Source organism: Etheostoma cragini, chromosome 4 (assembly GCF_013103735.1).
Source record: "Etheostoma cragini isolate CJK2018 chromosome 4, CSU_Ecrag_1.0, whole genome shotgun sequence".
Classification (NCBI taxonomy): Eukaryota; Metazoa; Chordata; class Actinopteri; order Perciformes; family Percidae; genus Etheostoma; species Etheostoma cragini.
The window spans coordinates 8,548,317-8,575,958 of record NC_048410.1 but is presented as its reverse complement, the minus strand read 5'-3'; the positions used below and the strand labels follow the sequence as shown (position 1 = coordinate 8,575,958).

Genomic DNA, 27,642 nt, shown 5'->3' with positions numbered 1-27,642 from the left:
ATTAAAGTGAGCTACTACAAATCTTCTCCCAAGTTCCTGTGGAGGAGAATCATGGGGGGGAGATGTAACCCAATCATTAAAAGCTCCTCAATTATATTTTAAAGATTGCTACCAAGACTTAAAATTCTCTAGTAACACCAGAACATTTACAGATCAGAATTTTAACACAACTAATGGACAAATCTGCTGAAAGCATTCTGGTCACAGGAACCTAAGCGACGGGCAGAGAAACAATACATCCTTTAAAAGAAGAGGGTATAAACCTGACCAACCAACCAAAACAAGGTGACAGAGAAAGGTGAAAATAAATACAAATAAAGCAAATTAGATTATCAGCAGGGGCTTGCCTGTCAAATCACACACAGTCAAAAATAAAATATGCATTTGTTGGGAGTAATTCAGAACAGAACACTGCATTCAACAATCTTAATGTTGCTCCTTTACATCATCTGAGTGAGAAAGAAATATGAACACAAAGTCCCATTTTGATTGGCTTCTTCATTTTCTTACTTCTGTCTGGAGAAAACAGAAGTTCTTTGTGATTCTTGTGGGACAGGGCGGGCTGTTCCAACCAGTTAATATCCTCTATCAAACGTCAAACTGCACTCGGGTTCAGTCCTTCCAAATGAATTGTCTCTTCAGCCTTTCCTCTCTCCCTCTCTTTTATTGCCATACATTTCAGTGAGAGACTGAAAGGGAACTTTTGGGAGAAAAATTCCACAGATATTTCACAAAGACACTGTCATTTATCACAGAGGAAGCAGCGGTAAACACTTCTTACATACAAAAACAAGCCTGCAAAAGACCAGAGTTTAATTCCTGTGGGTTGGATGTTTTAAATGATGAAAACATATATTACTTAGTTCTTAATGTTTTTTTCAAAACTATTCCGAGTTCCTCAGTGGTAGACTTTGCAGCTCTTGAAAATTACTAGTTAATGGTTTGTACAATTCCATATAAAAGACAAACAAACAAAAAACTAAGTAGCTGAGGTGGAAGGAGCAAATGAATAATTGGAGGATAAAGGTATAGTGTAATGGTGGACACAAACATACACAACAATATTCAAAGCCGTGATACTGTGTGTGTGTGTGTGTGTGTGTGTGTGTGTGTGGTGGGGGGGGGGGGGGGGGGGGGGGGGGGGGGGGGGGGGGCAAGATCATGCTCCTGAGTCCACGTGTGAGCGAAACAGAGCGACTTGTAGAAGAAGAGGGATGGGGGACTGGTTAGGAATAAATCTGGACGAGGATGTACTGATAGAGCAAGGGAGAAGACAAAGAGGCTAGCTCCAGAGTCCTGCGTAGTTGCCGTGCAAGCCAGAACAGAGTGGTCCACCCGCTACAAACAGCTTGGTGCCAGAGTCGTCATAGCAGTGGGTGTACACCGCGTTGGGGAAGGAATGAATGTCCGAGAAGTAACTTCTCCACGTCTCATCGTGATTCTGAGAGTTTAGAGAGCAGGAGAGGGAAGTTATGGATGAGAAGAAAAGAAAAGTTCTGAAAATGCAACAATGACGACAATGCTATTAACATTTGTGTCAGGCCAACTCCAGTTTAGCACTTTCAAAAAAAGGAGTAGTTTATTAAAGACAAACCACTGTTTCCCTGTCACCCTCAAAGAGGCAAGAGTGACCCCACTATTTCAAAAAAACACTCAACTTGTCTGAGGTAAATAACTACAGACCCGTCTCCCTTATTCTATCCCAAAATCTTGAGTGCCATTTATAATCAACTCTACTCCTTTATCTCCACCAGAACAATCTTCTTGATCCCTACCAGTCTGGCTTCAAGACTGGCAGCTCAATAGAAACGTCCCTCCTTGCTGTCACTGAGCAGCATCACATCGCTAGAACAACCTCTCTCTCTTCTGTCGTCATCCTTCTGGACCTTTCAGCTGCCCTTGATAAAGTGAACCACCAGATCCTCATTTTGACACTCAAGAATCTGGGTGTCTCAGGCTCTGTGTTCTCTTAGCTCATTTCTAACCTGGCAGACCGAACCTCCAAGGTAACTTGGAGAGGATCTATCTCAGAACCTTGCCCACTCAAAGCTGGGGTACCTCAGGGATCAGTCCTGGATTTTCCCTGTACACCACCTCTCTTTGGTGAGTCATTCACTCGCACTGCTTTTCTTATCAACCCAACTAATTATTTCCTTTTCGGAGTCTGAAACACAAGTAGCAGTACTTATCTCAGCCTGTCTGACTGATATTTCTTCTTGGCTGTCCACACACCATCTGAAACTCAACCTTGACAAGACTGAGGTCCTTTTCCTTCCAGGGAGAGGCTCTCCTACCCGGGACCTGACTATAACAATTGACAACTCTGTGGTTGTTACCACCCAGACTGCTAGAATGCCACTTGACGACCAACTCTCCTCCACTGCCAACATTGCTGCAACTACCCAATTGTGTAAATACATGCTGCAACATCAGAAGGATATATCCCTTTCTAACGCAGAAGGTGGCTCAGGTTCAGGCTCTAATTATCTCACGTCTAAACGTACTGCAACTCCCTCCTAGCCCCTGTAGCTCATTCAGAATGCAGCAGCTGAACTTGTATTCAACCTCGCCAAGATTACTACACTGTTCCTCCACTCTCTTCACTGGTTACCAATAGTTGCCCAGATCCACTTCAAGACACTAGCAGTTGTATACACGGCCACAAACGGATCAGCCCCAGCTTACGTCCAGGACATGGTCATATCCTACAACCCAACCCACCTACTCCGCTCTGCATCAGCCAACTTGCTTGACACACACACACACACACACACACACACACACACACACACACACACACACACACACACACACACACACACACACACACACACACACACACACACACACACACACACACACACACACACACACACACACACACACACACACACACACACACACACACACACACACACACACACACACACACACACACACACACACACACACACACACACACACACACCTCTTTGTAGATCAAAGCTAATGTTCTTGCACTTCCTTGTTGTCTGGAGTTTGGGGTTGAAAGCACTTAATTGGAAGTTGCTTTGGATAAAAGCATCAGCTAAATGACATGTAATCTAATGTAATGTAACAAATAGGCAAAACAAATGTTACCAGCCAGCCTTTCCCTGTAGAGAGTTTGAGGATGCCATCTCCTGGGCACTTTCGATACCCTCCGGCGTGATTCAAAGGGTTCTCCAAGAATCTCTGGGCCCGGATGTCGTAGAAGAGAAGGGAACCCTGGCCGGTGCCCACTGTAACAATGTGCTCGTAGAAACTCACTGAACGGATCCCTGCGCACACAAAGATGTCTTGAATGCAAAGCTACTCAAAAGTAAACAGCAGTATTTGATACTGAAAAATCTTCACGAAGTAGCGGATGGAGATTAGCTGCTCTCTGCTTGTGCCACTAGCTTAAATTAGAAGTTTACAGATCACCTACCGCTTCCTCTCTCTCTGGAATTGACAGACTTGATGCTGTGTGTAGGCTGCCGTGGATCCAGAAAGGAAACATGGGCCTGAGAACCCACCGCATACACTGACCAGTCCTGTCCATATGCCAAACACACATTCTCTTTGCAGTGAGGCAGCTTGGTGGAGAGTATCTAGAGGGAAACGCCATAGAATGTTAAATGACTACAAAGTGAGGATGATGTCCAGAACAGTCCTTTTCTTCTTCGTGTAGTTTGAACATATAAGTATGCACAGCTATCGAGTTTCACAGCTATCCAGCACAACTCCACTGTGAAGCTCAGTTAAATGGTAAAACTGTAAGAAATTATAAGAAGATTAGAGGGATATTTACTATTTTGGTGGAAAACTGATTTCATATTAAATCAAACTGACATTGTAAAAAAAGAAATGTTAAAAGAAAGTTGAATGTGTCCCCCTCGTATAAAGAAGACAGAGAAGATGCATCACATGCTCAATTAGTCAAACTACGTATTGTCATTTACCTTGCACAAGTTGTGCTCAGCTTTCCAGAGGTGGAAATAGCCATCCAAAGACACAGCACCCAGCTCCTTGAAAGGGTAAAACAAAATGGGAAGACCGAGGTAAATAACAGAAGCTCACGTGTGTGGAGGCCGAACCCAGCAACAGCATGTACTTCCAACCAGTTTTTTGCAAGCATTTTGCAAATTATCCTCAACCTCAAAAGGTTTAAGTATCAAATACATTTCCCCTGTATGCTTGACCACTGTGGTCACCTTAAATGGTGGATACAATTGATTTCTCTGATGAACCATTTTCATAGCATAAAGAAGTGCACCAAAATATCCACTCCTATAGCATAACTCACACCTCTGCGGTCTCTCTGCATGCTCAGTATATTTCAAAACACTCCTTTCTTCATGGCATAAATGATGGGTAAATGCACAGCTTCCATTCGTTGCCGAGTCAGTCAACAGTCAATCATTAATGCACACTGAGCTTTATGTCATTTATAATGGTGTGTGTGTGTGTGTGTGTGTGTGTGTGTATATATATATATATATATATATATGTGTGTGTGTGTGTGTGTGTGTGTCAGTTCCTGGTCTAAAACATCTCTTTCTGAGATCCTTTGTTTTTTTTTTTAAACTGAACTGACCGACATTTTCACAATCATGTGGTTTCCCAAAATTTGCGTCAGGATGAGCCTTACTTTATGGTTGTTGTTGAAGGCCAGAGCACGGACTTTACAGTTGTATGGGTTGGTGTACTCCTTTGGGATGTCCTTGAGGGCACGGTGGGAGATGTGGGCGTATGAAGGTACTGCCTCCTCATTCTGACTACGTTCAGCCTGGCTCATTACTTCCTCTGTCACCTCCCACAGACCCATAGAGCCATCTCTGGACCCTAGGAATTTCAACACATAAGACATATCTTGATTACTGCCTTGCATGGATGCTACATTAGTGGGGGGGGGGGTTCTGACCCATAGCCGACCCTTGTTAACTGTTAACTGACAAGCAGGCAACAGAGTCCGAGTTCACCCGTCAGGGAGGCTTGAACATACTTTCCACGTTCCGTGGACAGCTGCGGTCTTGTACCGGTTGTGCAGCCAGAACGTTAGCCGTTCTAGCAGCTGGATTAAACATGGTTAAAATGCTGACAACTAAACGGTGTAAAGTGTGAATGTATTTCACCGTAGAAGATTCCAACACCAGGACGTTATGCAGTCTGCAGCTGCATTTGTCGGAAAATCACAACAGTTCACTTGAAACTAGTAAGCCTCGTGATGCATTCAGAGTTATTTTAAAATACCCTATTCCCCTACAAGTATCGGTTGAAGCACCGATTTAAAAGTATTGTTTTAGCACCAGTATCGGAAAAAAAACAGGATACCCAACCCTACTGATTACTGAGTTGCGCAGGCATGTAATGCTCACTGCCTAATGGTCACACATCAGTATTTATTCATACAAAGATAGATAGATGTTTATTGATCCCAAGAAAAATGGGAAATTACAGTGTTACAGCAGCAAAATCAGTCACAAAATATAAATGAAGTACTAGGAAAAGTATACATACAATATACATGAAATAACAATATGAATAAAATAAAAGAAATATTTGAATATGTACAGGATGGGAAGAGCTCATATAGACAACTCACCAGAAACTGCCATATTGTCACTGATCCATGCTATGGAGAAGATCCAGTCATTGTGACCTTCCTGAAAAACACGTCAAATATGTAAAAGAAAAAACTACTAATCTTATACAACCAAATGTGCTTTGGGTTGAATTGCTAAATAACTATTGCTAATCAGTGGCTGGGAAATATTAACAAAATATGTATATCATGATAAAAAATTGCAGTATTTTGGGCCTCTCTTGTTGAAGGTATGCCAATCAGTAAATTTATCACTCATGTTCTGTAAATTTACATCGTGTTGTGAATAGTGTTGAACAAGTGGAACAATTGACATTCTGTCACAGACGTTATTAGGATTCATCCTCTGGGGATCATAAAAACCTTGGCAATCATTTCAAAAGTTGTGGTGATATTATTATTAATATCTCTAGAGCCCCTCTGCTGGTTAGGCTTATAACCACCTGGAGTGGTTACCCACATTCTAACAAACATCAGACAATATACAATAAGCAGGTTCAACAATATTGATGGAGCAGCCAAAACAGCCACCTCTAACACAGCAAACCTTCCATGGATAAGCCATGCTTACAAGACTCAAATTTTGTGGCTGGTACACAGACAGTTCAATATAGTTTGCAAGAATCATAATAGAATGAATTGCAGCAAGCTGAGAGTGGACCAGCAACCATAAGCCATGACCAGATGTCAGTAAACCCAAACAGATCCAAACCACTTACATCTCCCACACAAACAGGGTCCAGTGTGGGCAGCTGGTAGATGGCTAGGCTGTTGGGGTTGTCTCCTCCGGTGGCTAGCAGTGTTCTGGAGGGGTTGAGTTCAATAGCGTGGATCCCACAACCCTGCTGGTCCAGCCGGGCACGAGAGCCTGGTATGGGGTGGTAATGCCGCCCCGCCACCACTGCACCTGCCACCCCAGAGCCTCCACCATGACACTCCCTGTCCTTCAGCATGGGAATGCGTGTTATCTGCCCCGTCAGGACATCAGCTACAAAAAGCTGCAGGTTACGGAAAAATCACATAATTACTATTAGTCTGCAATGCATTTGTTACCCAAACAATTAACAACGACAACTCTGCATGTGAAACCTGTGGAAACCTGTTAGTTTGGAATTTTTACTTTTTAAGGACGATTATGCAGGTGAGTAACAAAATAACATCTCACCGTGTTGCACTTGGTCCCGCACACCACCTGCCTGTGGTTGAGCCACTGTGAAGCAAACACCTTGTTGAGTCGCCCCAGGGAGAACTCCCTCTCCTTGAGGATGCCAGGGAGCCTGCCAGCTGCAAAACCCTGAAGGCTCCGCTGGAGCCGCAACTCATGCTGCTGTTGAGGTCTGAACTCTCGCCCCCGGAGAGCACATACCACCGAGCGCCGACTGCACCACCACTGCTGGGCGTGACGTGATGAACAAGAAACACGGCTACGCTTGTGTGGTGCTTGACACCAGCCCAGCTGAGGAAAGAGATTCAATTTTCAGATTTTTTGTTGTTGGAGAAAAGCATGGATTTTATCAAGTCCTACATGTTTCAGAGACTATCGACAATAATAATAAATAATAAAGTGCAATATCACAAAAGAGGGAGTGCTGTTGTATTGAATATCCACTGGAGTGGGACTGGAGCAAAGCAACACAAACAATTTTGCTTGCTACTTTGTGTAAGCTATGTCTATACGTCACAGCAGGTATCTGTACATTTCCATTCATTTTACAACCATGACACAAGAGTCTGTTGACAGTCACTTTAGTGGCATGTGTCATTCTAACTGCTATTCAGATAGTCATTGCGTTGCTTAATGGTTTAATGGTTTCCAGACTGTATTCACCTTGCAATTCTTAGCAAACTGAATGTCAATGTTTATATTATTTAAATATTTTAAATGGAATCTGGTGAGTTTGTCGATAGCATTTTGGGGCCGTTTCTGGTTTAACAACAAAAAGGTCTATCTCTTTAGAGATCCTTTCCATAATATTGTCAGACACTTATAACAATCGGAGCCTTTCAGTGGCCAAAACAGCACTTTTGGTAGACAGAAATTGAGTGTGCGCATTTGCCCTTAAGGAGTTACATTGCAGCCTGGTTTGCTACTGCCGGTTACAGCGTTCCTGTTAGTCACTTAGACACCAATGCCTGGGAAAATAGGGTCCAGGTTAAAAAATACCAAAATATCCCTTTAAATTAGTTTTCTAAAAATGTGATCTAATTGCATAAGATCTTTCTCATCTTTCTTTATCTCCATTAATCACAAACTACATGTGATGAGACATACCCATCTCCCTGAGCACTGTGGACACAAAAGCACTGAATTTGCTGAAGTAGGCCAACATCATTGGCAGTCTACAATGGAGGTTCAGACTAACTATTGTTAGTCAGTAGACCTAGTGATTGCTTGATCAAAGGTCAAGAACACAACAAAATATCACAGACAGACACACAAAAAGGTTTGGGGAAAATGACACCGGCTACACCAGTCGCATTTTGTCTGACCATCCATTTAAACTTTACGACACTAAGTGGCTTGTTGCCAAGACATTTAAGGGCTTCTAAAAATAAAACTTTGTCTGTGCAATTAAAGCTCACCTGCTCACACTTCAGAATTACAAGCTTGAGTCACAGCACAGATTTAAAAAAATGATATCCCACTTAATTGTGTATGTTTATCGTGTTACTCTAGTTGTATATAGATATTTAAGTAAAAAAACAATAGAAAATCCACTCTTATTGCAAAAGAATTTCATTTTGCTAAAATGGTAAAATTATAGTAATTTGTGATCAAATGATGACAACATTGGATGGAAAGCTTTTCATTTATTTTAAAGCTGCCTGAAGTTCCCATACGTTTGGAAACTTTCAGTGGTTCATGAATAACATTCCACTCTGACAGAGACATAAACCATTTGATGAATATTGTTTTGTCAGGCATCTCGTACTTACCAGTAATATTAAAAAGCTGATATTTTTTGTTCTTAATCTTTTGATCGCTCACACAGAAAGTACCAGAAGCAACTTATACATCACAACTACAAATACCGCCTTGCGGTTGTATGCCTCCATCAACCACTCAAGTTGCATTTTACATTCATGTCTTTCCAGACTCATGATATATTAGTGAAGACTTTGAAGGAGTCTAATAAATAACGTTCTAAGTGTACCGTTTGGTGAAACATGGATGCATCACACGCATCTTCAACCTAGCAGCACAAAGTTCTAAACAACTACCACAGTTTCAAGGTTAGTGTCACAAATTCAGTTTTCCAACCAAATGCCTCCCTTTCTGTTCCTCACTTATGACCCTGCACAATGGCCCGATTGGCTCTTTTCAGAACATTATCAAGGTTTTTCCTGCATAAAGGAATAGTTGGTGCCCTGTAGAGAGGTTTCTGCCAGCACCAAGGGAAATTCACCCGTGCCAAAATGATACGAAATGATAATAAAAATAGAGATTGAAACACTCACCCAATGTGTTTAAGAGCATTTTCCCAAACAACTCTTGAACAAGCAGAATATAAACTTGAATATAAGCTAATAATATACATATATTGTGTTTATCAAATTGTTCCAAATAATAAAAATGCATTGACTTCTGTCGAATAAAGTAACATCGACTCATTGCCTTTACTGTATAAGGTCAGATCATGCTTATTGCTGTGCGTAGTCAACCCCCAAAGGCTCATTCTGAGTCAGCAAAACCCCTGATTATAATATCAAATTGAGTATCAAATAGCATCACTTCATCATTTTAGCAAATTACACATTTCTGTGAGATGTCATAATAAGTGTAGGAATTCTTAAATTTGTCTATCGCCAGCAGAGAGGCATAATAAAATGATTAATGTTACCGATTGTTAGTAATTGTCTAACTCTTCCGTAATTATTCATACCCTTTATGAGGTGTTTACAGTCCTGGACCAGAGGAAAACAACACAAAAGTATTTATATACCCTGGACCTCAAAGGAATATGAGGTGCTATTGTTTTGTGCTAATGTGAGTGGTCAGTAGACTGCAAAAAAAGTCTGTTATGGATGTGGTTTAATTCTACTGTGGAAATACGGTGGCCCCACATGCACTGGCCTATACCAATGCCTTGGCATTGTTGACATACAATGCAGTAAAGGCAGGTCGTACATTATCTAATGCAAAGCTAGTAATACTGCCAACAAATTCCTGGTTTAAGTCTAAGCATATTTAATGGTGTCAAAAACTGGGCTCAGGACTGATTCTATAGGGAAGATGTTTGTGCTGATGATGCGGTCCATCCCATCATAACTGAGAGGCCGATCTACGGTTGGTCTGTATGTTAGTTAGCTAAGCTACCTAACAGTTAGCTAACGTTTCCGCTAACGGTAGCTAAAGAGCTACAACTAGAATGCTATGACTTAGCTATATTATTACAAACTAAGACAAATTCAGTTTTCAGTAATGATTAACACAGTTCTGGGTGCTAAATACAGGGTGATAAGTGATGACCCCAACCGAACAAGGGACTGGCAATGTTATACATATACGAAAAGGTCATTTCATCGTGACTGCAATTAGCTAAATAATAGCCATAATAAGAGGAGGTAGCTAACTATTTGGCTAACGTAAAAATAGCTGCCGTTGGATAACGCCATGCTAACATAAGTGGGTACTGACGTTCAAATAGAAACACACTGTATTATTGTTTAAACAAGACAACATTGTGATTTTTTGGTGCATGATATATCCCAATAGTCTAATATATTGTATTAGTTAATTAGTCAAAATGCCATCAATACTCTACCTCGCTTATATCCGCTAAACCTGGCTAGCCCAGTGAAAACGTTAGCATGCTAACATAAATGACTAGCCTAAACAAGCTAGCTAGCTAGCTAATATGGATGCGCACCGGTTTCCGCCTACCTGTTGTTGGTCTTTGGGCTCTCCTGCCTTCCTTTTCCTGCTAACTGTTTTTCTCGCCATAATCTGATACACACAGTTCCCTCACCCACATGGAGGGTAAAAGTGACGCTGGACACTGGATCATATAATAGACTATGCTATTTTGTGCCTTGGCCCTCGCTGGCACCGTCCGACGACGAGCAAGGGCGATCACATACGGGAGAGGTTGGTAACTCGCGGGTTATTGCCGCGGACTCAATAACATTACCTTGTCCCCTAGGCTCCCAACTAATCCTACACTCTGGCCTTCGTAACTAACTAGCTGCCAGAAAGTAGCTACACACACTCTGTTTTCCTGACCATTCGCGTCAGCAACGGCGAAAGCATTGAGCGACGCGCAGCCGCACACAAATTAAACATCAACAAAAACAAGGTCGTACGTGAACACGAGCGTCATGCGTGCTCGTTCACGCCAACTGCGTAGATCAGATGATCAGATCTTCTCTCCGGTTAAAGCACATAATATTTTGTCTCTGTGGGTTGTGTTCTGTCTATGATTTAAGACATTATAAATTCTCAGGAGAGATGGCTTCCTGGGTTATATGAAGGTGGCTAATTTTTGCATGAGCACAAAGACATAGTTGACATAGAATCACATTGATGAACGGGCAATATGTAGGACCTGAACTCCGATCTGTTAACAGACTTTATACATGATTTTGTAATCTTCTGTTTATTAACCCTGGTGAGCTCAGGCAGACCAAATATTTCCTGCTGACTACGCCACACAGTTAGATGTTTCTAGTTGCCACTGACAATACCTGGGTGGACATTCATCTCTATTGTTGCTGTAAACTGAACAGAAAGAATTAAAATGCATTTGCAGCAGAAGAGAAAACTAGCTGTACTTCCTCACCAGTTTTGTTTAAACACAACTTATTTGTTGGGACCTTACTTGATAAAATAGCCAATTTCACATTAAGCCCAGAAATCAACGGCAATCAATTGTCTCACCACTGAAAAGATGTGCACATTTAATCAAGATGATTTTTCAAATTATTCAAAAGCAAATTGAACATTTTGCAAATCACATTTCAGGAGCTTGTGAAAGAACATTCAACTCAGCCACCAATTAAGAATGTTCATTAGATTCATTTGCATCCCTTACTGAAATATGCTGTAACTTAGAGGTGGATCTGAACCTAGTTGCATTAAACTCAACACAACTAGGATATGGTAACAGAAATGAGAGGGATTGTTAGAGTGCAATACTGCATTTCATAGAAATAACATGTATTTTTCTTTCTATGCTCCCTTCACTCCAACTTTAGAGGCTGTCAGAGGAAAGGCATACATAAATGGACATGGAAATAAACATGTTTTATGTATGATTAAGGAAACCACACTAGATTTATGCAAGACAACAACAACTGTTTTGTCTGTAAAGTAAGTGAACCTTTCTTCTTTATCAGTCAAACAAAAAGGAAGGCAATTAAAAGCAGAACTGGGTGAAAACCCTTGTTTGTTGGCAGTGACGGACTGGGCTCAACATACAACCCTATTTTTGTTAATATCTAGCTATGTGAATCTTTCCACCCATCCCACCAAAGTACAATCTTGAATATTTGTGGCTGCATGCATACAATAACTTTATAAATTAGTCAAAAACAAATTATCAGTAGTGGCCCATAGCATTTGCCCAAATTCCGGATGGCCAGTCCGTCACTGTTTGTTGGTCATGTCAACCACGTATCAGACAAAACTCTGGCTTGAATAAAGATACTAGGTCGAACATTACACCTTGCGTGTGTCATGATGTTTGCCTGCACCAGGCACTGTCCTACCCAAAAAAATAGCAAAAGTGGATTGAAGGACAGATCCATGATGATGTGTGTCACTTGATCAAACACTGGCATGTAGGGCTGGGCAATAGGGAGAAAATAAGATATCACAACATGCTTGACCAAATACCTTGATATTGATATTGGGATGATATACTGGGGTTGACAATTGTTGCTTTAACAAATAGCTTCACATTTAGATTTTAGATAAATAATCATCTGTAATGTGGACATAATGTCTAAGTGGGTAAAGGCAAATAATAGAGCAGCTAGAACAGTCTGGTAAATACAGAAAAAGTACATCACTTTACTGTAATGCTGCCTTTAAAACCCGGAAAAAACACTTTATGCAATATTGTGTTACAAAATCCAAAATCTAAGACATTATCTAGTCTTATATGGCAATATCGATATATTGCCCAGCCCTACTGGGATGTGGGTTGTTTTTGGGAAAAAGGTTTATTTACTGCTAGCATGTGCTCATTCGTCTGGTTTGAGTGGTACTGTATACTATTCTGCATACACTTGGTAGCGAATATACGTATTAAACAAGTAAAATTATGTTTTGTATCGGAAATAAACCACACTATAAATTGATTTGCCAACCAGGAGTTGTTCTTAAATAGATTGATGGTTAGAACATCTATTTTTGCAATTCTATAACATAGGACAAAGTACTGGACCTGCCCAAAGCAAAGTGCCAGTTCTCCCAAACACATTTAGCTAAATGAAGCCCTTAATCTGTTGCCAAGCCTTTCACAATCCTCATCAGGACCACAGAGGTCAAGATAATGGTAACGTCTGCTATCTTTGCCTTTGATCGCTGAGCAGACATGCTTTGAAAAACATTTGTGGTATGGAAGTCATTGTCATAGTTTACATACTATAAAAATAAAAGATCCTGGCCTTCATTTAAACAATCATACCAATTCACATTTGGGAAAAAGCTTCTGACTTGTGGCTACTGAACCTTTTGTGAACTTTCCATTTAAGACTGTAGAGACGGCATCAAACCTAAAATCAAGATGAAACTTATTTTATATTACAAATGAGAAAAGAAATTGGACAAGTCAACAACCCAAAGTCATGTTTGTTTAGATTTTGTGGCATGAAATCCAAATACATAGAATAAATGATTGAGATTGTTGAAATGAATGAAACCTTTTCTAGTTACATCCCAATTTATAGCAAGGCTTAATGACCATTCCTTATCCCCGACAATTACTTGACGCTCAACGTGCCAGTCAACAGTCACACAATATGAAATGTCTCTATTGCACTGTATTGCGGCTGCAAAAACAACCCTCTTATTTTTCAACCACTCACTCATTTCCAGTCTGCAAACAGAAGTCCATGACAGTTAAAAGTGTCACTTTAGTGAGTTAACATCGAACATTATCATATCAAATTCTTAATTCTTTAAATGAAAGTATCAGTGTACTATTTTAAATAAGTTGACAACAATGAAACGAGTGTGTGTGTATGCGTGTGTAGATAATGACATCAGTGCCAGTGGATTATGGGAGACGTCTTATTTTCTACAGAGGAACTTTCCCCATTCACCCCCACTCCTTTAACAAGCCATTCCTGTGCAGTTCAAAGAGCGTACTGAGGCAGCCATACCTCTTGTGTTTGGAGTTATAGCGATTAAGGATCTATTATGCAGTTCCTAAAAAAGAAATTAAGTAAATTGAATCTTTAAAATGACATGGAAAAAGTGCCCAAATGAAGAGAACAGACTTGAAAGAATAAAATAGAACAGAACTAGGTGCAGGGAACCGGAGCAGACAGGGCACTTCTTGAAGTTAGTTGTCTGTCTGGTGACTAAGCAATATGCATTTTATTTTCTTCTTTTTTTTTTTTTTTTTTTTAATGTTAGTTGTTTCAGTTGTTTCAAGAGAGCCTCATCAAGCCCCGCCACCATTTAATTGGTCTGCACAGAGCAGAGGAAGATGGCAGCTTAGTCATTTGGGAGTATCAAGAGTTCAAACTGGTCTTTCTGGGATGTAGTGAAAGCCTGTCATCAGCACTCCATCAGGTCCCGCAGCTTCCAAAACACCACAGCTCAATTCTTCCAGTTTCGCCTTTCCAGCTCCGTCATCTGTCCCATTCTTGAATACCCTTGCAGTACAAAATCCTGTTACCTAATCGCAGGATTTCTTAGAAAAGAAAACACCACCATTAAGCATTGTTATACTTTGACCCCCTCCACTCTAGGCACAGTTTTTTAAAAAATGTGCTGAGACACAATATGTTTAAGCACAGAGAGAAATACAACTGTCGCCCAGCTGTCCCTTCCACAGCCAAGGCAAGGACAGGGCATGGTGTGATTGGGTAGGCAGAAGGAAAAGGGCTGTGGTGGGTAGTAGCGGGAGGCAAGCCCCGGGCTGGGCTTTAGCTGACTGGTTAGCCTGGCTCAGCTAGCTGTAGCCCGAGTCATCAGGTCCTCTAAAGCCTTGTCCTGATCATTGTTGTGGACTAGCAGCACTTCTTTAATGGCATCCCGTTGAAACCCCATTTCACCAAATCTTGACATTAATTCAAGGAACTGCAAGGCCTGGGAAGGATGAAAAAAAAATAAAAAACTACTATAGATTATAAAATCTATTAAAGTAATTTATAGACTTTAGCTTCATTATCAAGGTGATGTAGAGGTATTGCTACAATGCATGTTCCTAAGCAGTACAGTTAGCTAGTAGCAAATTTTACAAACCTTTTCTTCTGAGCATTGGTACATCTCTAAACATTCTTCCACCGCACTTGCATCGAAGCCCCGCTCACACAGACGCCCATGGACAAACAGGTAGTCCAGTACCTTAGACAGACAATACGTACATATTATGTGTCGCTTTGAACATAACATTGTTAATGAGGCTTAAAAGTTAGGCATTACATAGAAGACAAAGAAAAGATCAACATTTCTTTTTGATTTGACATTATATTGTGGATTGAATTTGAATGTTATGGTTCTGTAAGATTAATTTATGTTCCCTTTATGCTGTATGTGGCTAGCATTTTAAAACAATTGTGATGCCCAATGCTAGTTCATCATTTAAAATCCGCTGGTACTAATTCCATCTGATATACCAACACCACAAAAGCTGTCATATAGATGTTACACAACATCTACTGCTTTAGCTAACATAATCACATAACAATGGATGGACAGGTCATATTGTTCAGAATTAGCTGTATAGATCAAAAAAGTGTATCAATGCCATAACTATTGAGACAACAGAAAGTGTGTTGAAACTTTAATTTTCATTTAAGACTGCATTGATGCTTTGCTGAAAACAATGACAAAAGCACACAAACAATAAACTGCTAAGCATGTCAAACAGTGAATATGCTAGTAATCCAGATTGCTGCGCATTAGGACGAGAGGGAGTCACACCTGCTCCACGTTCTGCCCTTGTCTCTGCATGGCCCGTAGGACACCCTCATAAGAGTAGCCCATACCCACAAGGGTTTCCACACACTGACGCTCGCTGGGGGTCATGCTGAGCAGGGCTCCGCCACATGGCAGACCAGCAGTTCCTGACCCTGGGTTGGCCTGGAGTAAAAACACAAATGAATGTCAATTAAGTTCCTGAGAGACCTTATTTTCCATCACTATATCCCAAACAAACAATGCACAATATTAGTCAATTAGTCAATGTATGTAGTAAGTAATCTCATGCTCACCGGTTTTGGTGCGCCACTCTTGGTGTGGCTAGTTGGCTCAGGTGCAACAATAACTTGAGTCTTGGGAAAGGTCAGTGGGCTGCCATTGGGTAGGTTCTGTCGAGAAGCCGGGATGGGTGCAGGGATTGGGCTGTACCTTACTGGCACTGGGTCACCAGAATCAGTGAGCTTGGGAAAAGTGAGAGAGCGGATGTTACAGGGTCGATCATCTGTGTCAAACCCCGTTCTCGCAGGCTGTCCAACTCTGTCCATGTCCAGCAAGGCAACCAACCCATTGGGTTTATGGTTAAAGCCAGGTTTGGCTGTGAGGCTGGTGTTGGTGTTGGTTGTGGGAGGAGAAGGGCTGTTTCCACGTGACACTGGCCCTATCTGGGAAACCTCTGGTATGGATACAGAGGGAGGAGGTTGAGGTTGGGGCTGGCTCTGGAGGATGTTCCTGAGCTCCTCCCTATCGTCCAAAGTTTTGAGCTCCAGCTTGTCAAAGGGGTCCTCTTCCCGCTCAAAGTCGGCTAGGTTGAGGCAGTGCAGCTGGGGAGTGCTAGGCTGGATTTTCCTGGGGCCAAGGCTTGGGGCAGGCAGTGGAGTGAGGATGGCATTATGGCTCAGCCCCGCCAGGACAGGGTTCAACGCTGGTGGTAGAAGGTCCTGGTCCTCTGCAGCAGACCGGTGTTTCTTCCCTCCATTACCATCAATGTCCTGGGCCTGTGCCAAACACTCTCTGCTCTCTGCCTCCTGCTTGGCTGCTGCTGCTTCTTCTGCTCTGGCTTCTGCTGCTCTGGCCTCAGCCAGGTCAACCCCCCAACGCACACTACGCTTCTCCAGAGAAAAGTCATACTGTTGAGGCCGCGGTAAGAGAGCGAGAGGAAGAAGATGGGCAGAGAGTGTACATAGAGTGACAAAAGGAAAACAGGAATTATTATGAGTATAAGTGCCACATGACAGCTCAAGAACTTGTGCAACATAGTTTAAGGTTGCTGTAATTTGTTAACAAAAAAAAAGTACTTAAATTTTTTGAGCAGGTAGGCTCAACGCCTAGCAATAACTCAAATAACTTCTGGTACCAAATTGTCACTCAATTGAGAGCAAGTGCTACTATACCTCTCCATCTGAATTACTGTAAAATGGTGCCTTCTCTCTGGTCACATGACCCAAAACATAACGTTGATGCTGCAGGACAGAGGGCAGGGCTTACAATATAATGATGATCAGTGCCATAATATTGTAGATCGACACGGTTAGTCTGCATTCGCACTGCCTGCGTTGGCTGTCAGACAGTACAGCAAGAACGCAGAACGTATTTCCATTCATTTTAAATTAGGTAGTGCGTTTAGGCTGCGGTGGGGGGTGCCGCAGGGGGTACACAGAAAAATATGTAGCGGCCTGCAGTGCGAAGTTGAGACTATTAGAGAAACACAATCTCAGGTCACGCTGCTGTGGCCAAACATGTAACCAGCAATCAGATGTGTCAGTAGGTTTTGAGCCGGTGTGAGATTCCCGTACAGTAAATGGGAAACATCACTGCCTCTATCGCTGCCACAAAAAGTTTTTAAACACAAGCACTGAACCGGCCACGGGCCCGCTAAAGGAAGGAGGTTTAACAAAATCTGAGTCTAACCCAACCCTGGGGAAAATCGCCAGATGGCTTTTTTCTGTATAAATGGGCCCTTGAGCCCTTCTGTGATGATGCCGTGGAGATGCATTTAGGTGAAGCATACCACAGCTAACGACACCATAGCAAAATTAATGTATTTCTTGAGTCTGACTAACCTGTGAGTCCATCAGCAAGGAGCCATAGTCTGGGAGACAGAAACCAACAGGCAACCCCACTTTGGCTGGGCAGCGAAATTTGTCATTGATCTTGAAGGGAACTTCATCAAGGTAGCTGATGGGTCCTGTGTAAAAAAAACAAGAAAAACAAACAAGTATATAATAGAAGTACAGACACTAGAACTACAGGCGCCAGCGGACCTTGAACCTAAACTTCACTCACAACTCAAGATATCAGTGTAGTCAAACAGGAAAACAAGAAAGAATTAAAAATCTCCTCACCATTGTTGTATGCATCTGATCCAGACTTCCTCGCAGCCATTTAGAGACTGAAAACAGACAGGAGTACACACCACATGTAAAGTTAGTGAGTAGTGGGAGTGAAACGGTTAAATGTCAAAGAGAGTTAATATTTACATGGCACATGTCAATGTATCTTAAAAAACACACAAAAGTGTAAAAACAGCCTAAAATGATTTCCCCAGCTCTATTCCACCCGCCGTTAGGCGTGACATTTTCTCAGACACAGTAATTCCTGATATTTATAAAATGTCTTCATTTTTTAAACGACGCCTTAAAACATGGTAGTGCAAATGTTTTTTTTTCTATTTAAATTCAATTTCTTCACTTTCCTGTTTTTACTGCTTTGCATTTGAAGTCGCATAATCCGGTTATTTGGTCATGCCGTGCAACAATGGCTGACATTATCAACAGAGAGAGGCCACTGTTCATATCCACTGAACACAGAACTGTGTGTGTTCAGTGTGAAAAGTGATAGATTTGATTCACTTACACAACTGAAAGAGTCCTTAATGCTCAAATAAGCGGCATTTTGAATAAACACTGAATCAAATGGCTCACCGGCAAAGGGAAATTACAATGTTTTCACCCTGTTAGAATACACACTACACACGCTCATGGAGTAATGTCAGAGTGAGAGGGATGCAGCTGTCAAGGTTCAGTGACTTGCTCAAAAGCCCTTTGGCAGTGCTCAGGAGGTGAACTGCCACCTCTCCAGCTACCAGTCCACTGTAGCCCGTATGGGGACTTTAACCAGCAACCCCCCAGCTCCCACCCAACTTCCTACAGACTGGGCTACTGCCACTCCAAATTCAGCCATATTTGATGATTAATGATGCTTCTTTTCACTGAGACATTAACATGATTGTATACACTTATACTCACTTATACTTACAGATGCAAATTACAAAGCGACTTTGGGTCCTTGAAAAGTGCTATACAAATTCAAGGTAATATTATTAGCTGAACAGTTCCACTAATTACAAGTAAAATTGACCATATATTAGTTAAATATTCATAAAAGAGAGAATAATGGGTGTCACGTCTGTTTTTTTCTTTTCTTGTGTAGCATAAATGGAATATAACTGCTTTTCATTATGTTGCAGAATGAGCTTACATTTTTTTTGAATCCCTTAAATCCTTGAAAGGGTCCAAGATCATTGTATTGCATTGCAATCTGCTTAATATTAACAGCATTGCTTAAAAATAAGATCTAAGGCTATCCAAGAGAGTCGCACATGTGGAAATTTGTCATTTAAAACGCATCTATGTAGAAATGTAACGTAAAGACAGGTTACCTGTACTGTACTAACCTGGGAGTTGTACAAGGCCCATTAGCCCCTATTATGAGTTTAGTCATCATTCTCTGCTACGCTATCTGGCTAATCATGAATGACCACGGAAATGGCCCACACGTGATCAAGGGGTGTCTAGTGATCATAAGGTATTTGATTTTAAATGTAATCTGATTTCAATCTAGTGGTTACCCTTTACTAGCTAATTATTTACATTAGTTTGGCACAATGACAAAGCTATAACAACCCTCCACCACAAGTTGCTGTTCTGCGTAGTTAGTTTAACAACTTGGATAGTACTCACGGTTACAGTTGAGTCAAGTTGATATAAATGTTTCAGATATTAGTGACAACCACAACAGCACAGAACAACTCTACACGTTTGTTTAGTTAGCTAGTTTTGGGAGAGCCGAATTAATACGAAAGGATTGAGGTAAAGTTAACTACAATTCGTCACATTTCCAGGAAAGTTTACACTACAATTCCAAATGTCAAGGCTCCCAGCTGACACATATTGCTAGCAGACAAATTGGAGCGCAATACCTTATAGTTATAACGTCATTTAGCTATGTTATGATTTGTTTTAATTAGCAACAAGCTAATATCCGTACTGCTTCCTAGCTCAACGCGCTAACACCGAACATACACTGGCAGTTTAGCCAGCTAGCTAAGAAGTCAACATACGGTATGACATTAGTTGGAAATGGTGGAATATTAAGGTCGAATGAATTATTTTACTGACAACAACCATTAGCCGCTGGCTAACGTTTTAGGGGAAAATCTACCATTTAATACGCTTAGCGTTAGCTTCGCCAGTGGCCTGGTTGTAATGTTATGTGGCTGGATAAGACAGACCGCTGCTGTCTCTGCTGCCACCGCCCCTGAAACAAAACTGAGATGACGTATAAACAAAGACTACTTTCACCTGTATCTGCTCCGTCTAGTTTTTTCAAAATCCAAACGACGTATCGTCGAGGTGGCACTCAAATGTAAACTATTCTGCCAATGAGTTTTATTTACACTGAAATATCTCTACTTCTTCAGCGTGGGACGCCATCTTGATTTGTCAAGCTCCCTTCCACTGGTTCCTGTCTGACGTCACTCACCTACATGACGTCAGAACTTTACAACACTACCCAGCTGTGAGTCAGTGGTGTCATACTGGTAGTTGCTGTTTTTAAAAGAAAAGGTAGCAAAAACAGTGCTTCATTATTCAAATCGAGAGTTTGGTTTTGAATAAAAGCATAATAGTCAAACAACAAATTGTAAATATAATAGAATAATTCTCTTCAGTCCTGTTTTTTCTTGGGGAATGTGATATACTGTCCTGCTACTAATTCTAAATTAACTTTACAAAGGGAATAATGTAAATGTATAAATTGTAATTGGCCTCTTACCGCCAGGCCAAGTCCTGGAGCCACGAGTTCTGAAAATAAATTTAAGTAAATTCTTATCCCAATTCTGAACCTAAATTAGCTGTTTGTTAGTGGAGCCAGATAGACATCATTATATCCTTCATTTCTGAAATTAAGTAACGGTCGCCAGATTTAATACATCATGCACCAGTTACGTAAATACTTAGGTATTTATTAGAAATGAAACTGTCAAATACTGTACCTTAATTTATTTTAAAAGGATAGCAGTGAAGAACACCATAGGCTATAACAACGATATGCAATATGTCATATCTAAAGAAATCATAGACCCAGTCCTAAAATCAAGCAGCAGACATGTTTATTGTTTGTTTCACGAACAAAAAGACTACCGTAAGTGAGAAGAAAGATAAAAAGGAAAGGTAACTTCATGGCCGTTGACATTTTTTCAGATCAATAAAGTGATGCTAATGGAAATGTAAAGAAAGGGAGTAAGGCCTACACCTAATCTTAGATGGTTATTGTTGTAACTTTTAAAATATCTAAAAATGTACTATATACTGTTAATGTGTTTTGTAAATTGTTATTTTTATCTTTAAAAATGGCTTAGCATCGAGTGCGCGCACGTCACGTTAAGACCCAAACGTGCTTTACGTTTTGTAGACACGCGCAATGATAGCCGGAAGCACCGATCTGAGGAAAATAAAAATCGATGAAATCCACTGTATTTTGCGAGTATAAACCTCGCACTTACTGTCCTTTTCTCGACCGTAGGCTCGAATTGGTCTGTCTTTTTCACCGTCACTGTGCCGGAGGCGAAGGTAGAGAGCAGGAAAGCTGCTCAATTTGAACGAAGTTGCTCGGTAGGGGTTTAGCTGACGTGTGGAGAAGTTGAGACTGCCAGAGAGCAGATAAACAAACATAAACAAGCAGGGACCAGCTGAGCGCCTGTCCGAACCGAACCAGCGGCACGGAGAGATGTCAGGGAGAGCGAGTTTCCTCTTTCAAACCCAAGAATGATCCACAGGAGACCGTGACTTTCACTGATACAAGCTCCATGTCAACTGTCAACACTCGCACACAAAGAATTTCGGAAACAAAACACGAGGACCAGCCATAGGCTTTAGCAGAAAAGCCATTGCTGCTGTCACTGTCTCTTTGTCAAGACAGGCTAGCATGGGCAACCAATAAGTTTGCCTTCCAGTTTTCAGCTGTGACGAAACGAATACATATTACAGTGCAAGGAGACAGAGGTAAACACTTTTTTGTTTTATTAACTTTGCTTTTTCCCCATAAAGGGCCTGCGAACTAAATCACTGACCTAAGCTAGCTTGACAGGCCACATATCCTGTTTGTGTTTGAATTCTTTATGTGGCGGTCAGTTTACAAGCAGGGCTGATATCTATCCAGGTTTGCTTTATCTTTTGTCCTAGCGTGTTCTAGAAGGACTGTCAATACTACCTAAGCTAACAGATTGTAGGTGTTTTCTGCAGACTGTACTGTAGCCATGAAATGTTAAACGTGTGAATGTAAGTAAAATCCTTACAGTATCATTAATCCGATCGTTTTACTTTCCACTCTACAATGCCCCCTTACCTTTCTCTGACCTGGGGCCACTGGTGTCAGAAGTGGGATTAACATGGCCCACCAGGCAACCCCTAGTTCCCAGAAGGCCCTGATGATGGAGCTGAAGTCTCTGCAGGAGCAGCCGGTGGAGGGCTTTCGCATCACTCTGGTGGAGGAGTCGGACCTCTATAACTGGGAAGTGGCCATCTTCGGGCCCCCTAACACCCTCTATGAGGGAGGCTACTTTAAGGTGGGACAAAATTTCTGATACCATAAGGGCAGGGATATTTGAACACAGACTAGTCAAGACACGGCACCAAAGAGACACATTAACGTGGCTAATTTATAAGCAGCAGCAAAATATGATTTATATATATACAGTGTAACTGAGCTCTTGCGCAAGTTTTCTTCCTAAACTGGATATATAGAAGATTGCTGCAACTTGAAAAAAAACAGCTAGTTTGTCCACTGACAGCAATATATGACAGATATATTTTTTTAAACCCAAGATGTCCGCCAAGTAAAGCTTTATTAAAATGATTGTTGCACTTTTAAAACTCTAATTCATGAATGACCTGGCTCAAATTTACTGGCTCATCAGAACTTCTCGGGTTTAAAGCCTTTTCAGGCAGCCATTTATAATTCTTTCATTGTTTGTCTTCCTCCCCTCTCCCTCCATTCTCCGTGTCCAGGCCTCCCCCTTTGCTGTATGATGGTTGTACTTCAGATGGCTATTTTTAGCCGAGACCGATATAAATGGCACCTTAGCACAGAGAAAGAGTAAGGGAGAAGGGCATGATGGGACTCCTCTTCCAATCTTTCATGTTCCTCATTCAGTGAAAAATCGAGAATGTGTGAAACAGTGAGAGCCTGCATGCATGTTTAGAAAAATGCAGATGATGCTGTCATCTTTCAGGAATGCCAAAATATTATAGAACAGGTGTTGCTGCCATTGCTGATTGCATTATGCTTTGCCTTTACAGTGACATCCTTGTATTAGCTACTGTCAAATCAATGTTTTTACATGACCTTAGATCACATGTGTTTACAATCTATGCAACATATCATATTACACTCCCTATCCTTAGACCCTGCGGTCAGATAAGGAAAAACTCCACATCCACAAAAAAGAAAGAAAGTAGGAGACCACAGAGCAACAGTGGATGGATCACTCTTTTACGACAGAAATTTGTGCAACAGGGTCCATAGTTAGAGTTTTCAACTTACCAGCAAAAGACATGTAACATATAACGTAGAGCCAGCAGACACTTTCAAACCCAGGACCCTTTTGCTTTGAGGTAAATTGTACTTACCCCTGAGCCACTTTGACACTCACACAATTATCATAGATATAATTCTAATGCTGACTGGTTGGGTCTGGTATTCTACAGAAAATGAAGGTCTTGACTTTATACCTCGGTGCTGGCGTAATTGATGAAATTTTGGTGACAGAGTTTGACTAGTGTAACTATATAACTTTGTTCCTGCTGCTGCTGCTGAAGCTGAACCCTATATCAAAACCTGCGTGCCATAGGTAATTCGTACTTAATCCAAATTAATTGCACATTTTCATCTATTCTAAATGTCCCTTGATTTTCTTTTTGTCCCATTATTTATTTTATTGCTCTTATCAACATGAAAACTGCATCGACTTGCTTTGTAAAAAATGTAAAAAAAAAAATTTGAAAACAACATTGGCATATACGCTGCAATGATAGCTCAGTTCACAATGACAAAACACACAGATCACTTTGGTCTCGTCAATGGAACCATTTGGCAACTCCAGAATCTTATTCGCATCCATTTTTGGGTCTCACACTCACCATCCACTCAAAATGTAACATTGCTACTATTTGGCCGGCTCGCAAGCCCAAACAAGCGTGTGCAACATGCCTGTTGTCTTGTTTCCGGTCTATCTAGATCCGGTGTGGTGTTGTAGTTTTTCTAACGTTACTAGTCAGGGCCTGAAATTAATACCGACCACCCGCCAAATGCGGGTGAATTTTGCAATTGGCGGGTAACACTGTCAATCTACCTGCCACGTTGGCAGTCTCTGCACACACGGTGGATACAGGAAAAACCGCAGATGAGTACCTTATCAACCCGTATTATTATTATTAATGTTATTATTATTATTATTATTATTATTATTATTATTAGGGGGGGAAAATTCGATACAGCATAGTATCGGGATATTTTCAGTGGCAATACTGTATCAATACACAGGCGCCAAGTATTGATCTTTTATTTTATATGTGTTGGTCAGTTTGTCTGCTTGACAATCCCACTTTTGCAGCAGTACATTTAAAGTTTAATGAAGAAAAAGAGAAATGTATCTTTTTATATAAAACAAATGTTGACAAAGTTTCCTTTTGGTAACATAATTTGAAATTGGGAAACATTAGAAGTTGTAAAAAGGTTATAAATTGCTGTATATCGCAATATGTTTAAAATCGCAATACTATTGTATCGTGGCATAAGTATCGTTATGATATCATGTCGGGCGGTGTCTGGTGATTCCCACCCCTAATTAATATGTGTTCAAGCCCAGGATAGGAAATTATGCCTTAATGCGGGACAATCAAGGCGGCCCCTAAATATTTGTATTGTTTTAGAGAAGGTACAGTGTACAGTGCAACATTACAATGACAATTGTAACAAGACACCCTTTTATTAACACTGTCCCAACCACAACAAACCCTTATGCCGAGAAAAATAAATAAAAACAAAGTAAACAAATATATAACAAAAAACTCCTTTCTTTTGTTACTCCTGGTAACGTGTAATGTAGTCATTTTGCTCCACCATCCCTATGTCCCCAGCAGTTATGAACAGGGAAGAGCAGTAAGTCTTTCAAAGTATGCCAGCAAAGGGTCCCAAGTTTTGTAAAATTTTTGGATGATCCTCTGAGGTTGAATTAGATTTTTTCTAATGTTATAAACATCATAATATCAGAAAGCCACCTGGAGGCTTTTGGTGATGTAGCTGATTGTTTTTTACCTTTTATGAGGCAAAAAAATGGCTTGTTAAAAGTGACTGTGCCACAGAGCAGCAGCAGTTCAGTGAGAGCTGGGTTGGTGTTACACACACGCACCCGAGCCTACACGCCTTTCACCTAGATAATTGCACAATACTATGAAAAGAAAACACAGAACCAGAAGCACCAACTGTTGTGTCACCTAATGCCTAGCTTATCATTTGAAATGACTGAGATGAATGACAACTGCGTCACAGCATGATTGTTGGCATGGCTCAGTGTCAGATATATTTCACTGTCGTGACTAATTTCAAATGAAATGGGTACAGGAAGCTACTTTGTGCTTGAACACTTTTTATTTTCTTGTAAATCTAGATAAGTCAGTCAAGAGAGAACTTATTTTTAATGCAACATTCCAGTTAGGCTGCCAACACTATCTAAATTGTCATTTCACTCCAGTCTGGACATATCAATGGTATCCTTGTTAAGATCTAGCTTAAAGCAGCTTTTCTCAACATGTTCTGGTTCCTGAATCTTACAATTAAGTCAACAACAACTTGCAAACACCTGCAACGGCAACTGTTGCTGCTTCAAGTTGTTTCACTTCATTTTTGTTTAAGGAAGCATGACAGAATAACTTAATTTGTCCCACTAAAGAAAGGATGTATTGCAAAGCTTATAATTTTTATAGATAGATAAAAAGCTTTTTATTTATTTAAATTTTTTTTCATTCCACGTATCAATCTGCTAAATTGCCTGGGCTGTCTTCACGCTCCAGCCTAAACCTACAGGCTCAAAGGACTCAAACTTAGCATAACAGAAGTCAAGCTTGGCTGTCTATAAAACCTGTTGACCGTCGGCCTCTGTTTGTTATCCCAGGCTCACATCAAGTTCCCAGTTGACTACCCTTACTCCCCACCAACCTTCCGCTTTCTCACAAAGATGTGGCACCCCAACATCTATGAGGTAAAAACATTTTGTGTTTGTCATTTTAAATGTTTTCACAATTGTGGTAGCCGTTATCATTTATATAGTTTATATTAATGTAGAAACATTTAGGGTTTGACTCCGACCTGCGGCCCTTTGCTGCATGTCATTCCAACCACCCCCGCCCCCCCTTTCAATAAAAGCCTAAAATGCCCAAAAATATAATCTTAAAAAAAAATAAAAATAGAAACATTTAGAGTCTAAATGTAAACACCTTCATGTCTTCATGACAGATGTTATACAGTGCATTTGGTTCTCTTTCCAGAACGGAGATGTGTGCATCTCCATCTTGCACCCTCCTGTCGATGACCCTCAGAGCGGGGAGCTGCCCTCTGAACGGTGGAACCCCACCCAGAACGTGAGGTAAGCTCTGCCACACAAGCTCTGCTTCTGTATGCACTTCATTCCATTCTACTGCACAGACATGCTGCCTTTTTATAACGTTTGTTATTTTTCAGTACAATGGGTATTCGTTTGAACAGATGTTTATAAGTGTAGTAGACTTAATTTAAAAGATTGTGCACACTAATGGCACAAGATGTATTATCTACATCAGTGTTTTATTTGCCTATTTACCAATAAAGTCAATTATTAAAAGTGCACTACTTTGGCTTGGCTCTGTTCCAAATATCGGTTATCAGTTTCATAAAAAATCCATTGTGTAGGAAGTTTTACAACACAGATTTTGATAATAAACAACTAAACACGTTACACACTTGACTTTAAATACTAATAATCAGTATCTTGATCGGCCTTGAAAAAACAGTAATGGTTGATCCCTACACTGTACCTTGTATTAAACTGGGATTCTGGAATATGGAATATAAGAAAAGAAAGCTGAGGTCAAGGGTCGTCCTGATAGCCAAACGGTTTAGGCACATACTGTAGCACATGCCGGTAACTGCTATTCTAGCCAGATACCTATGTTGCATGTCATACTTCTCTCTCTCTCTCTCTCCCTCTCTTTCTCCTTGTTCCCTGTGTCTATCCTGTCTGCTATTGAAAATGGTGAATAGAAAGAAAGTTGGGGTCATCTACAAAAAGAACAAGTAAATGAAAAACTGAAATACAGCACACATCCAGAATGGTGTAAATTAACAGTTTACTTTTAGCATTCTTTAGTTCAGTGTAACATCTTAAGAACAAGGCACTGCTGCAGAGTAACTCAGTCAGCAAGACTCCTTTTGTTGAGATGTAGAGGTAAAGTGCTTAGTCTGTATTTGAAAACCGAAGCAGATTGGGTGCAGTGTGTAATTGAACTGCAAAGGGAAAGAGGTAAGGTCTGGGTATAGATGAAGCAAGTTTCTCTTTGTCAGACCTTTCTCCAAAGTGCTGTGGAGTAGGGTCTGGCTAGTCCATTCAGCATTCCGGGATGGGAGAAAA

The 27,642-nt window shown here is 40.9% G+C and overlaps 3 protein-coding genes across 4 annotated transcripts in view; 1 reads left to right on the top strand and 2 right to left on the bottom strand.

Moving 5' to 3' along the window:
- Positions 1-1,148: 1,148 nt before the first annotated feature.
- dcaf12 (DDB1 and CUL4 associated factor 12) lies at positions 1,149-10,894 on the bottom strand. Its single transcript, XM_034869044.1, has 9 exons — positions 10,491-10,894; positions 6,771-7,061; positions 6,325-6,603; positions 5,606-5,666; positions 4,652-4,845; positions 3,963-4,028; positions 3,449-3,611; positions 3,121-3,299; positions 1,149-1,441 (listed from the first exon to the last, which is right to left on the bottom strand). The coding sequence occupies exons 1-9, from the start codon at positions 10,548-10,550 to the stop codon at positions 1,283-1,285; spliced, it is 1,452 nt and encodes a 483-aa protein (XP_034724935.1). The 5' UTR covers positions 10,551-10,894; the 3' UTR covers positions 1,149-1,282.
- A 2,495-nt stretch (positions 10,895-13,389) lies between these two features.
- Positions 13,390-20,473, bottom strand: ubap1 (ubiquitin associated protein 1). Its single transcript, XM_034869045.1, has 7 exons — positions 20,282-20,473; positions 18,044-18,090; positions 17,762-17,886; positions 15,995-16,828; positions 15,705-15,863; positions 15,024-15,125; positions 13,390-14,867 (listed from the first exon to the last, which is right to left on the bottom strand). The coding sequence occupies exons 2-7, from the start codon at positions 18,081-18,083 to the stop codon at positions 14,727-14,729; spliced, it is 1,401 nt and encodes a 466-aa protein (XP_034724936.1). The 5' UTR covers positions 18,084-18,090; positions 20,282-20,473; the 3' UTR covers positions 13,390-14,726.
- Positions 20,474-21,372: 899 nt separating this feature from the next.
- ube2r2 (ubiquitin-conjugating enzyme E2R 2) overlaps positions 21,373-27,642 on the top strand; it is an 11,324-nt gene continuing 5,054 nt past the window's right edge. Inside the window, exons 1-4 of one of the 2 annotated variants that reach the window (XM_034869895.1) lie at positions 21,373-21,982; positions 22,349-22,545; positions 26,152-26,238; positions 26,525-26,622. In XM_034869895.1, coding sequence (XP_034725786.1) covers positions 22,369-22,545; positions 26,152-26,238; positions 26,525-26,622 — 362 coding nt within the window. In that variant the 5' untranslated portion in view covers positions 21,373-21,982; positions 22,349-22,368. The remainder of the gene's footprint in view (positions 21,983-22,348; positions 22,546-26,151; positions 26,239-26,524; positions 26,623-27,642) is intronic. The other variant, XM_034869894.1, reaches the window with a different exon arrangement.